Source organism: Nematolebias whitei, chromosome 5, assembly GCF_014905685.2.
Source record: "Nematolebias whitei isolate Nwh7 chromosome 5, NemWhi1, whole genome shotgun sequence".
Lineage (NCBI taxonomy): Eukaryota > Metazoa > Chordata > Actinopteri > Cyprinodontiformes > Rivulidae > Nematolebias > Nematolebias whitei.
Window position 1 is genome coordinate 21,396,154 of NC_056502.1, and position 13,420 is coordinate 21,409,573.

General features: G+C 40.4%; 1 protein-coding gene across 1 annotated transcript in view; it reads left to right on the forward strand.

Annotated features, from left to right (window-relative positions):
* Positions 1-13,420, forward strand: part of chn2 (chimerin 2) — a 25,250-nt gene that overhangs the window by 9,968 nt on the left and 1,862 nt on the right. Inside the window, exons 6-11 of the mRNA XM_037677019.1 lie at positions 3,824-3,907; positions 5,178-5,262; positions 10,600-10,773; positions 10,899-10,976; positions 12,357-12,494; positions 12,585-12,690. Coding sequence (XP_037532947.1) covers positions 3,824-3,907; positions 5,178-5,262; positions 10,600-10,773; positions 10,899-10,976; positions 12,357-12,494; positions 12,585-12,690 — 665 coding nt within the window. The remainder of the gene's footprint in view (positions 1-3,823; positions 3,908-5,177; positions 5,263-10,599; positions 10,774-10,898; positions 10,977-12,356; positions 12,495-12,584; positions 12,691-13,420) is intronic.

Sequence of the window (13,420 nt, forward strand, 5' to 3'; positions counted from 1 at the left end):
TAAATAGAGAAACTACATTTTTTGTAAAGTCATAGTGTTTATACTAAGTGCTAAATGAATTTGCTGAAGTTTACTAAAGAAGCTGAAACTGAATTGTAACAGCTGAAAGAAGCAGAAGAAAAGCTAAAAATGGCAAAATGCTCTTTAATAGATGCAAAAGACTATCTAAAATATAAAAGCAGCAAAAGTCTCCCTAAAAGCAGCATAAAAGAAAACTAAAGCAGTATTCAAAAGGAACAATGCACTTCAGGGAGTAAAATATTTTGAAAAGTATAAAAGTTACAAAACTCACAGCACCCATCTCCGGATGGAGCTGAACATTTTTAATTTATTAATGGCTAAAAATAGCACAAAGTATGCAGACGAAACATGTAAAAACAAAAGAGGAAAACAACAGTTAAAAAAAGCAAATAAAACTAATATTCTGAAATAAAGCGTTTTTGCTTGTAGCTTGTCATTTATTAACTTTCTAACGGGCCTCTGAAGTCCTTTAAGTCTGCCCTCTGTAAAAAGCCTCCATTAACCCTGTCTGCTCTCCTGTAGGGAACTTTCAGCTGCTTTTGATGCTTTTAATTTTACCGGCTGCCTTTTCCGGCGAGTGCGGAGCACGTCTGTTTCTAAATGTCAGATTGTCAGACATCCAGCCGTGTCTGTAAAACTGACAATATCTTCATCTTACCAGATTTACGCTCGAGTATCTCAGTCAGTGACAGCTGAGATAATGGAGGCGTTTCTAAAACCATCTGCTCGTCACTTTCCAAAGAAACGCTCTCCTCTGTCAGCTCAAAGATTCTGGAGGCAGAGACCTGGCCTCACGGCTCGCGTTTGTGGTCGCTTTTTGAACTTTGTGTTTACCGAGCTCACGAGCACGCCCCCAAAGCCTGACAGCCACAGTAGCCTCACTGTGCAGTCAGAATGGACCTGTGTTTGCTCAGGGTTGGGCTGATACCTATATAATGTCTCGACTGTAAGTGCTCATGTAATTAAAACGCTACCAATAGGTGAAGAGTGTTCCTTGACTCCATCAACCTCTTGAGATGTTTTGCCCTGATACTCACGCTCAGTGGGACTCGCAGCAAGCTGACCTACTTAAACCCTCGTGAAATATGGGCAATCATGTCACTTCCTGTATCTGCGTGCGCCTGTGTTTGTTTTTCTCTTAGAAAAATGCATGGGTTTTAAAGAAACTCTTAAAAACGAATCATTGGATGTACATCTACAACTGATTAGCTGTTGGAATCAAACTGTTTTATTTTTTTTTTTCATTCATTCAACCTTTATTTATACAGTTTAATCCCACTGAGCCTCGGGGACTCATTTACAAGAAAGACCTGATTTTAACCAAGAGTGATGACAACAGTGGACAACAACGGCAACAATAGACAATCATAAAGATGCGTACAAATTTAATTCTAAAGGAAAAGTAGTGAAATAAACAGCTAGATTATAAGGCGGTGTAGAAAACTACAAACAGGAACATGTCTGCATTGGTTTTTCCCAGGAACTGAGATGTTTAAAGCCACTTAGAGAGGTCAAGGTCGAGAGCTTCAGATCTTTTTGCAAGATATTCCAGGAAACGGGAGCAGAGTAGGAAGATTTAAGATGAGTACCACAGCAAATCAACTTTAGTAGCAAAATTACTCTATCACTTTTACAGACACTAAGCTTAAATTTGGTGTGGTAGTGGTTACAGGAGTCGTTCAGGTCTCTCTTGTAAATGAGTCCTCGAGTCTCAGTGGGATTAACCTGTATAAATAAAGGTTGAATGAATGAATATGCAGAACAGGATCATTGTTTAAAACAGGACATGCAAGCTACACCTCCTTTACAGGAATGCATACCACTCAGTTTTTAATGCTGATAAACAGCAGGCTCAATTTTACTTTTTCAGACTTATAAAAATAATTGTTTATTTTGTGTCATACATCAGACAAAAAGATCAATTTGCAACATTCTCAGCACGGACAAAAGTGTCAAGTTCTTCCTTTGACTCCTTTCTTCACAGCACGTCCCTTTTTGCATTTGTTGTTTTGTTAAGGCTTTTCTTTTTGGTTTGAGTTATGCTCTGTTGTCTTACTGTGCTGTTCTGCTCAGCTGTGTTCTCACAAAGCTCTGCTGCTGGAATAAAAGCCAGTGCAAAGAAAGCAGAGCTTTGTTGTTTGTGTGGACCAACTTTTGTGTCCTTTTCTCCCAGCTCTTCTTTAAGAGACAAGTAGCCATCTGCCTGCAGACAAAAGGTGCAGGCCTCCTCGTCTCCCTCCCTCCTCATCATGGGGCAAAAATATCTCTGAGTTGTCCTTTCCTCATTTGTCCACACAGACCGAGCTGCAGAGAATTATGTGGTATGTTTGTTAAAGAATGTCAACCACAGTGACGAATAACTTCACCTGTCTTGTCAGTCCTGCAACTATTGTTTTGACCCGCAGACAAAAGAAGAACTATATGGTGCCATCATAAAACAACAACTTTGCTTCTGTTTCCATCATCCTGTAAGCTGAGTATTCATTTTAACTCAGCTTCATAGGCATTTTGCACACTTTAATTTAACATTTTAAACTGTTTTGGGGTTGTCTCTGGGATGCTCTCTGAGATTCCCTCTTGGCTTAACTTCCCAATTTACTCTTGTTTTGTAACATTTTTGTAATTGCCCTAAAATAAATAATCCGCTTGGCAGCGATCCTGCCCGCAGTTGCTGTTTAGCGTGTTGTGTCTGAACGTCAAGCATGTGCTGCTGTGTATCAGGAGAGCTAATCCTGCATGAACATGGCAACAACCCCCACTGACAAAAAAAAATAAAAATTGCACGACTGCAGACCTGCAAAGGAGCTTCCTTTGGGATTTTCCTTGGATTTGGGCACTGCAGGGCAGGAATTATGGTTGTAATCCCCCCCAATCTCAGTGAATAGTCTCGGTCTGCAGGATCTGCTGGAGAACTGATTGTGTAGCCTGCATTAAAGTGTCTGGTAGATCCAGTCTGGACGGCAGTGAGGGGAATTCCACCAGCAGTCTCGCATAGCTCGAGGTCAAGATCTGTTTTTATTTCAAGGACACAACCCCCCACTCCCACCCTCTCTCTAATGCCGAGCAGTCTTGTGTCTGTCTTTGAGCAAACAAGTGACCCCTTTAGACCTAGCGCTGACTGGGAACGGCTGGGACTGGTCTATTATCTCCAGCTAAAGTGATGTTGAGTGTGGCCGGAAGGCAGCACACTAATGGGAATGTGCTGTGTGCTATAAAGAGGCCGTCTGCACTGCTGATCCTGCTTTACAGAGCTGCTGAGCTGTATGAAGCGGTCCTGACAGCATCTCACTCTTAACATCCTGGCCTCTTCCCATCCAGGACTCAGTTCTCTCTCTCTCTCTCTCTCTCTCTCTCTCTATCTGCTTGTCTTTCTTTTCTGGGCGTGTGAAAGAGGACCATTGTTTGAAGCACACGCCTGCCCTTGAGCCGCCCACTACCAGTCCTGTTCTTCCTGCTCTTCTTGCTCCCTGCTGCCACTGGATTCAGACCAGATGCAGCACCAACCCCCATGGTAGCTGTCATCAGTAACCCCTCCTGGGTCTGTGCTGTGCAGAGTTCATCCGCAGCCTCTGCTGCATAGCACTTCCTCCACACCTTTTTACAAGAACATCCACGGATCAACAAGTCGAGCATGGAGGCTGAAGGGAGCCGGGGAGGTTCAGGAGCGGAGCTGATAGCCCACAGGGTTAAAAGACAAGAAAGGAAGCACCAGGAACTGCTCGCTCTGGCTTTAGGAGTCAAGCTGGGGAGCAAAGGAACCCTTCTGTGGAAGCCCATTAAACTGTTGGCCTCTTGTCCACAGATCTCCTCACCTCTAGTGCGGCAGAGTGCCTTGAAAGACGCTCCTGAGAGGCAGAGTTCCTATGAAAAGATCCACAACTTTAAGGTAAGCAGTTTGTATTTTATTTAAAAGTAGGGGGGGAAAGGACCAAATAAGTGATTGACCTTTTTTTATAGGAGCAGTTTTCAATTTGTTTCATCTGCTAACAACATCCATCCATTTTCTTTTACCTGTTTTTCATTTCTGGGTCAGTGCCCATCTTCATCAATCACTGTGAGAGAGGCAGGGTAATTCCTGGACAGGTCGCAAGTCCATCACAGGGACGCATGGAGAAAAAAAAAACGAGACAAACAATCATTCACGCTCTCACTCAACACCAGAGACAATTTAGAGTTACCAATTAATGTAAAATGCACATTTTTGGTTTGTAGAGGGAAACTGGGGAAAATGCACTGGAAGAACATGCAAGCTCCACACAGAAAGGCCGGGAGGCGAACCTGCAACCTTCTTGCTGTGAGGCAACAACTCTAACTGTTCCACCATGCCACCCACTAACAGCATTATTATTTTGTAATCTGACTGCTTTCTGCAACATTTCGGCACACTCTTTAATTTAAATCACCATGTTTGTCTTCTGTTTGTCTCTCCTAACCCACATCTGAGCGTGCGCTGCTGTTTGGACGAGAACACAACCAGCTGACACTCATATGCACTGAGGGGAACTAATGAATGCACTGCAGCACGACCCATTAACAGCAGCACACTTTGATTAGCATTGATTTGAAAGCTTTTAGAGATGTTTTTGTTCCTGGCTTCAATTTTTTTGTAACAAGTGCAAATGCTTTAGCAACTAAAGCCTATTTCTGTTTCCTTTAAACACACAAAGGAGACTTTTAGGATATGTTGCCTCTGGGTGCTCCAACTTTCTTAAAACTGTTTCTTGGGTTTCAGTTGACAGGCAGGTCTATGATGACCTCCTTTTCAAAGAGAACAAAAACCTTACACCGACCACCTGCCGCATGCTTTCTGCACAGATACCTATTCAAAGTACCCCTGAAGGTGCATGTGCACCTAATTGTAGCTCTGTTTGGAAATTTATCTCTGATCTAAGGAGGCAGAGTGGGCGTACATCTGTTATTTTGACTTCCAGCCTTGCTGCAGCTCTGGCTTGCGTGTATCAAATATCCCCAGCAACAGATGCCAGACACATTGTAATAAATCCTTTAATCTGCTCTGTGTACACACACAGGCTCTCATTTGGTGCAGAGTTTAGGGTCCTAATCTAGTTTATCGAAGAGGGATGGGAAGTGGGGCATCTTCACATTAAACCGGGCGTTTCGTTGACTTCTGTTTTGTGGTATGTTTCGAACCACAGGTGCACACGTTTCGAGGGCCGCATTGGTGCGAGTACTGTGCCAACTTCATGTGGGGCCTCATTGCACAAGGTGTCCGCTGCTCAGGTAAATGCACTACATCATCAGATCTTCACTGTGTTCATTTTATCTCACAAATATCTGGGATTATGACAGCAGTGTATGTTCTGTGGCAAACACCCCACCCACCCACCCACCCATTATCTGTACCCGTTTATTCCATTTTGGGTCACGGGTGTCGCTGGTGCCCATGTCCAGCAATCACTGTGCGAGGGGCGGGGTACACCCTGGACGGGTCGCAAGTCCATCACAGGGCCACATAGAGACAAACGAGACAAACAACCATTCACTCTCTCACTCACACCTAGGGACAATTTAGAGTTACCAATCAGCCTAACATGCATGTTTTTGGACTGTGGGAGGAAACCGGAGTACCCGGAGAAAACCCACGCATGCACGGAGAGAACATGCAAACTCCACCCAGAAAGGCCCCTGGACCGGGGTTTGAACCAAGGACCTTCTCGCTGAGAGGCAGCAGCTCTACCAGTTGCGCCACCGTGCTGCCCTCTGTGGCAAACAGTCACACGATAATCCCAATGAAAGAGTTTTTTTCTCTTCAAGTTGATACATTGCTAATGACTTTCCCATCCATCCATCCATCCGATTTTCTTTACCCGCTTCTTCCTTTTTGGGTCACAGAAGTCACTGGTGCACCTAGCAGTCACTCTGTGAGAGGTGAGGGACACCCTAAACAGGTCTCTCGTCCATCACAGGGCCACAAAAAGACCAACGAGACAACCATTCTCTCTCTCAGGGACAATTTAGAGTTACCAATCAGTCTAAAACCAATTTCACCAAAGGACAATTAAATATATTGTAGCATAATGTGTCTTGATGTCACATCGTCAGTGCAGCTACAGCGTGCGCTCCCAAGACATCATTACCTGCAGTGTCCCATCAGTGCGGACCGAATTTGGCAAAAGGGCTTTCTCTTAGTCCGCTCCTGTAACCTGGAACACTTTGCAAAAAGATCTGAAGCTCTTGACTTTGACCTCCCTAAGGGATTTGAAACTACTGTTAAGTTCAATGCAAAAATCAATGCCAACATGTTCCTGTTTGTGGTATTTTACACCACTTTATAATGTAGCTTGTCTTTATTTCGTTTTATATCACTTCTTTCATTTACTTTTCATTTTATATGCTTTCATATGAATATTTATTGCTGTCTTTAAAACAGGTCTTTCTTGTAAATGAGTCCTCGTGACTCGGTGAGGCTAACCTGTATAAACAAAAGTTGAATGAATGAATGTGTTGTCAGTGACACATCGGAAGTTTTAAACATAGTGAAGCAGTTAATATTATTATTACTTATTAGTCTTTATTGGCTTTACTCTTTTTAAAACCATCATGAAGATAAAATAAAGTTTTTGCACATTATTCTCTAATAGCGTTTCTGTATGAAGCAGTTGGATGAAACACTGACTTCACGTTATTTCAGACTGATTTAAAGCACATGCAGCGATAATTAGGTTAACACAAAACATGAGCATTTGAACTAGTTTAAATTATATTTACTGCTCATAATGAGCAGCTGACAAACCGTACCACAGATTTGGTGATACAGTTTTCACAAATTGAACATAGGTAGCGTGAACATTTTCAGTAAGGTTGACTCAGTGAAAGCAGGTTGATGCTTGTTAGAAATGCTTGTAATGACTTGCAAATAAATAAATAAAATGCAACATTTTATTTCAGATTTGAGAGTTTTTATGAAATGTTTCTTAAATGATGTCGCTGTGTAATACACATAAACGTAATTACCATACAGTGACAGCTCACCTCTATAGATCGATTGTGGTAATGCTGATTGCAAATATTACAGTCACTTGAGATTGATGCTATATGATAATTGATAGATTATTTTAAAAAAGAAGTTTTGAGTTGAACAAATGTTGGAATAAATCAATAATTTTTCCACACCAATTACTACATACATACATTTTTTTCTATATGGTTTGAAAGTAAACTGGAGATTTTTATTTTGATGAGGATATGAAAAAACGCTTCTCAAGCTGTTCTTTCAATGACTGGGCTATTCAACTGACGGCCCGCCGATTAGTTCATTAAAAGAAAATTTAAAAAATCTGTGAGACCTTTAAAAATTTTGAAATGACAAAAGAGAAGTAAGATGAGCCCCCTCCCCACCAAAAGTATTGACTTACACATCATAATATCTGTTGGAGTCAACCTCCCCACCATCACAGACATGTACACCTCGAGATGCAGGAAGAGAGCCGCTTGCATCATGAAGGACCCCACTCACCCCGCACACACACTTTTTGTCCCGCTCTTCTCAGGAAGGAGGTTGAGGAGCATTCAGTGTAGAACCACTAGACTGAGGAACAGCTTCTACCCTGAAGCTGTTAGACTCATGAATCCCTAGTCAGGATTATCACTGTGAAAAAATCACTGTAATGTCACTTGGTTGTTGATATGTGCTGCTGACTATCCATGATGCTGATCTCATGCTGCTGATTTATTTCATGTTGCTGTGTTTATTAGTCCTCACCTGCTCACACAAACTCATGTTTGTGCTGCTGTTGTTTGGCGCATTGCTTCATACTATTAGTGCTGAGTATATTCTTAGCGTATTTCTTGGTTCATGTCTTGGATTTTACTACAGTTTTTTTCTTTACAATTTGTATTTTTGTTGGATGTAACTGGGATCCTGTGTACATAGCTCCATTCCACCACATGTGATGTGACTGACAATGAAGACATCTTGACCTTGATAATGTTAGGCCATACATCAACATTTGACCTCATTTTTTAGTGAAAATACTCATGCTGGACTAGTCAGGGCTTTCCCCTTTTACTCATTTGGGAACAACCCCATGGTGTCAACTGCCAAAAACAGAAACGTCAACATAAAAGCCAAAGCAAACCTGACCAGCACGTTAACAAGAACAACACATTTCCACACTCAGAAACGTCATGAACAGTCAGAAACATTGCACATATAATTTCCACAAGACCACCCAGCATGCTTTGCAGCTCACACAGTCTCTTTTGGACTCTTACAGAGAGACTGTGTGAGTTTGAGGGCAAATAAACTAAAGTTGAGCAGAGACACACATCTGGGGCATACAAATATCCATGTTTTAGCATTAATAATGTTCAATTATGAGTTAAATTAGCAGAAACACAGCTGTCTGCTTCTGCAGGGGTGCTCTTTCTCTCTTTCTGTGCGGGGAGTTTTGATAAACTGATCGTATCAGTGTGTGATCGCCCACAAGGCAGATTAAACAACAACTAACTGATTTATTACTGGGGGAATATTGATGAGGATGCACAGCAGCTTTGTAGTTAGTCTAAAAATAGTTAAACTCAAATAGGATGGATGAAGTGATTTGATTTATTAAAAACACGAAGGAGGCATTTATGGGCTGAAACTTGTGCCACCAGAACCAAATTTGAATTGCGTAAAACCATTAAATTCAGTTTCAGTTTAGTGAAATTCAGTTTCAATTTGGTGAAATTCAATTTCAAATGATGCAATTCAAATTCAATTCTGATGGCCCAAGTTTCAGCCCACACTTCACCTGTGATTTATGAACCATTTGAGGAAGAACTGGTCTGTGCAGCGATTTCATTGTACTTTGTAAATGAGAACTGGTTCTTATCGGACCCATCTGGAGCAGCAACATGTCGGTCATTCAGGGAACATCAAAAACAGTCAGCATTTTTTATTTTATTTTGAAAAGCATAAATATTTGGCAAGTCAGAAATGTTGGAATAATATTAGTTTTAAATAGAAGGCATAGTGTGTGATTTTAGTTTTTTATATTGTTTCACATTAGATGATCACTACTTTTATTCCAAGGAAAAACATCTTCAAAAAGTTATTTCCTTGAATTACACTTTTGTCTTTATTGCATTCATTTTTATGCATTTTATTTATTTATTTATTTGATTTAATGCAGAAAAAAATTAAAACGTAGCAGTTCATTGTAATGGTTTATTTACTTAATGAATTTAATTGCTGGATGTCCGGCCCTTGAGCTGTTGACTTTCAGTAACTGTGCCCCCTGAGCAGTTTAGTTGAATAGCCCTGATTTATGATGTTTGAAAGCAATTTTCATAAATATGAAAAAAATTAAAAAAAACGAACAAACAGTTACAGTAACTGCAAAACAATGATTTTAACTCAAAGCCTATAATTCCTCGCAGGATGGAAGAATGGATATCATCTGCTGCCTTGAGTGCCAAAGTTTTAAACAAACCTTTCACACTCTTAGCACCCAAAGCATGTCTCATAAATCAGTCGCAGATTAATTAGAAATTAGGAATAAATAGAAATGTGACTGAACTTTGTGTTTGCTACATAAAATCAGTTAGCTGTGGCAGTCATCTTGAATCAGGCTAACTCCAAAGGTTAATCAGTTCTAGATCCACATCCAATATTTACCTTCTGAGAGTTTTATTACAATGTATCCACTCACTTGTAAAATATTTAGCTTACATGACAAACACACACAATCAATTACATTATCACCCACCTTTCAAGGCAATAATAATTATAACCACTGTGTAATTTGTGGGTTTTCTTCTTAAGGTTTGTAGGTTTTAATATTGGGAGATATTCATAACTGTTATGTCAAGTTTTATTTAGCAGAGTGTTGTAAATAATATGAAGCAGAAGCAAAAAGTACTCTTAAGTTTTCTTGTGTGGATTAATTGAAAAAAAAAAAAAAAAAAGAAGGTAATATTTGAACTACAGCACAACACATTGTTTTATTGATTAAATATAGCAGCAGGTCTTAATGATTATTTAAAGCCATCATGAGGTTTGCCACTAATGTGTTCACCAGGGGATTTGGCTGCTCTTGACTTTAGCAGTGTTTGTTGTTGACACATTTTCCACGCTGATTAGCCAGAGGCTTATCATCAGACACTGCATGAGCTGTGAGAAACAGGAGAAACTACTTTGCACTCTGTCTAACCTCGATTTATTCATTCATTCATTCAAATCTCCTGCTTCTCTTTCATTCTGTGATTATTTACCTCGGTTAGAACACCAGCGTGAAATGTCTTTATCAGAAGCACCGTCGTCTACACTTAATCAAATCCTTCGTTCCGAGTTGTGCACAAGCATAAAACACCTTTCAAACAGCCCTGCCAGCTGTCCAAAACACTCCACATGAACAAAACTACGAGGAACCCCTGACCGTGCTGCTAATTTCTGCTGTCATCTACCTTTTGTGCAGCATGCTGGGACAGCTGAGCTGCAGCTGTCTCTGTAACTGTTTATCAGTGAGAAGACTGATCAAGCTGCCGTCTGTAGTCTGTCCTGATGATTGTGTTATCATCTGTCCAAGGCTAATCTCTCCCTTCGCTCTTCTTCACCTCACGTTTTGCTCTCAGATTGCGGCCTGAATGTCCACAAGCAGTGCTCCAAACTGGTTCCCAGCGACTGCCAACCAGACCTGCGCAGGATAAAGAAAGTATACAGCTGTGACCTCACCACACTCGTCAAAGCTCACAACACCGCGCGACCCATGGTGGTGGACATGTGCATCCGAGAGATAGAACTGAGAGGTGGGACGCAGTTACTCCATCAACACCTTAGAACTCGTCAGTTGTGAACAGTAACATGTATTTTGGAAATGCTACTTTTATTTACTACGAGATAGTAAAACAAATGTTCCTATAATGTTTTGCAGGGATGAAATCAGAAGGTCTGTACAGAGTGTCAGGCTTCTCAGAGCACATCGAGGATGTGAGGCTTTCTTTTGATCGAGGTTTGTTGATTACAAATGTCTTTGCTTCAGTATTATTGTCTCTGGGTTTTAAATATGTAAAATATATTAAAAAAAAGCTTCATGTTTCTTATAAGAATGCATATTATCTACCACCCAGGGGCGATTCTAGAATCTGATCTTTAGGGGTGCTTAGCCCCCAATGCTGACAATGGTTGTTGGTTTGAATAATAAAGTAGATGCCATTTCCTGCATTCTGGTGTGTTTTAACGGGTTGTTAAACATCTTTGTTTACCTATGTAAGTAAACACTTGATTCAATAACTATTTTGGACAGCACGGCACAACAAGAAGTAGCGCTAAGCTAGCGGCGTGCAATACAGATGTGCTAGCTAAGATGCTACAAACATACTGCTCTGCTACATTACACAACCTAATAAACGCTTTGTACAAAATCAGTTTAGTGTTAACTGATCATAACAAACAAAGACTAAACTTGTGCAACCAGAAGTTGCAACATATATTTACATACAAAACACACAAAACAAAACACAACTAGCTTTAAACATTAACTTTTAATTTAACCATACGATGTACGTAATTATGACAAAAAAATGGAGGATTTACTTACAGTTATCTTCGTACAGATGAACATGAGTTACTTCCTGTTTATCATTGTTGTATTCAGTTTGTCGGCTGCAGGGCTTTATCCATCTTTTACATAATTCCAGATTCAGTTTAGGGTTTGGAAATTGAATAAACTGTATTCACCCTCTAAAGCAGGATTATTCAATTAAACTGCTCAGGGGGGCCACAGTTACTGAAAGCCAGCAGCTTACTGTATTTTAGGGGTCCTGAGTTAAAATATAGGGGGTGCTTGAACACCCCCCAAAAGAGGCTAAAATCACCACTGTCATTAAAGGTGGCAGTGCCAGATATTTTTAAGTTGAGTAAAGATGGAGTTGTAATGATGTAGGTCAAGCCTTAAACCTAACATTATGAGAAATGTCGTACCATAGTGGGAGATGTCCGCCTCAGCTACTTCCACATCAAATTTAAGCTCGATTGCTGTAAAACTGTCTGAGCTGTAGTCATTTCTGTGATTTTTAAGGTCAGTTCCATTGGCAGTCATCCTTAGTTAGGCTAACTCCAAAAGTTAATCAGTTGCTGATGCATCCATTGACTACTTTCTGCAACTTTCATTCAAATTTCTCTGGTGGTTCTTGAGATATTTTGCTCACAGATACACACAAATATGGGCAAATCACCTCTCAGCTTTGACAGCGGGCAATAAAAACCGTGTTTTACCTGCAGTTCTGCACAAAAAGTTCTGTCCAATCATTTGTGGTTTATACTAGAACATTCCTTTGTACCAAATGGAACGTTTGATCTCACTCATACATTATGTGCTTGATGACAACAGATGGTGAGAAGGCGGATATCAGTGCCAGTGCCTATGCAGACATCAACATAATTGCTGGTGCTTTGAAGCTCTACTTGAGAGACCTTCCAATTCCAGTCATTACGTTTGACTTGTACTCCAAATTTATTCAAGCTGCAAGTAAGAGATCCTCCCTGGGCATTTCCATGCCATTACTGTGTTCGTCCTACTTTGCAGTGCTTTGATAGTTATCGTTCTGCTGATGTGCAGAAATTCCTAACGCTGAATCCAGACTGGAGGCCATCCACGAAGAGCTGCTGCAGCTTCCCCCGGCACACTACGAAACCCTGCGTTACCTGATGGCTCACCTCAAGAGGTTAGCTCAGCTACTGATACATTCATCTTTATGTTTGTAAAACCAGTGCAAACTAAATTATTGCGTCAAAATTAAAGGTATTTAATCCATGTTGAAGTAGCATTTACTGTAAAATATGTCTTGTTGTTAAAATTAAGCTCGTTTTTAAGGCAGCAGATCAGATCTCTTAATGTGGGGTTCTGTGGAAACTTTCATACAGTTAATATCTTACCTGTTATAGATGGCTGGTTGAACAGCCTCAAAACAGACTTGAGTTTTTTTCAGGTTTGTTGAGATAAAAAGTAACTGGAGTGAGGCAAAGACCAGACATGGCTGCCGTCTTAAAACAAATCTGATCTCAAAGATTTCCCAGCGGTTTGTGCAAATCTGTTAAAAATGTTTTTTAAACCTCCGTTAGTTTTGCTGTCCATTTGCTTCCAGTTGAATATGTTGGTTATTTGCAAGCACAAATAGAAGCTGTAACTGTAGCACTTCCTGTGCAGCCTGAAGCATTTCAGCAGGATTATGATGGTATTTATGCTGCAAGAACAGTGTAAAGTCAGAGTCAGAGTCAGAGTTTCTTTATTGTCATTCGCACCTCATGTGGTACATGTGGTGGAGCGAAATTATGTACACGGAGTCCCAGTTACATCCAACAATAAAATGTCTAAGAAAAACAGTAAGATTAAAGATCAACAATGGAAAGGTTTATAAAACTGTATTACAGTAGTATTGCATAAATATAATATAT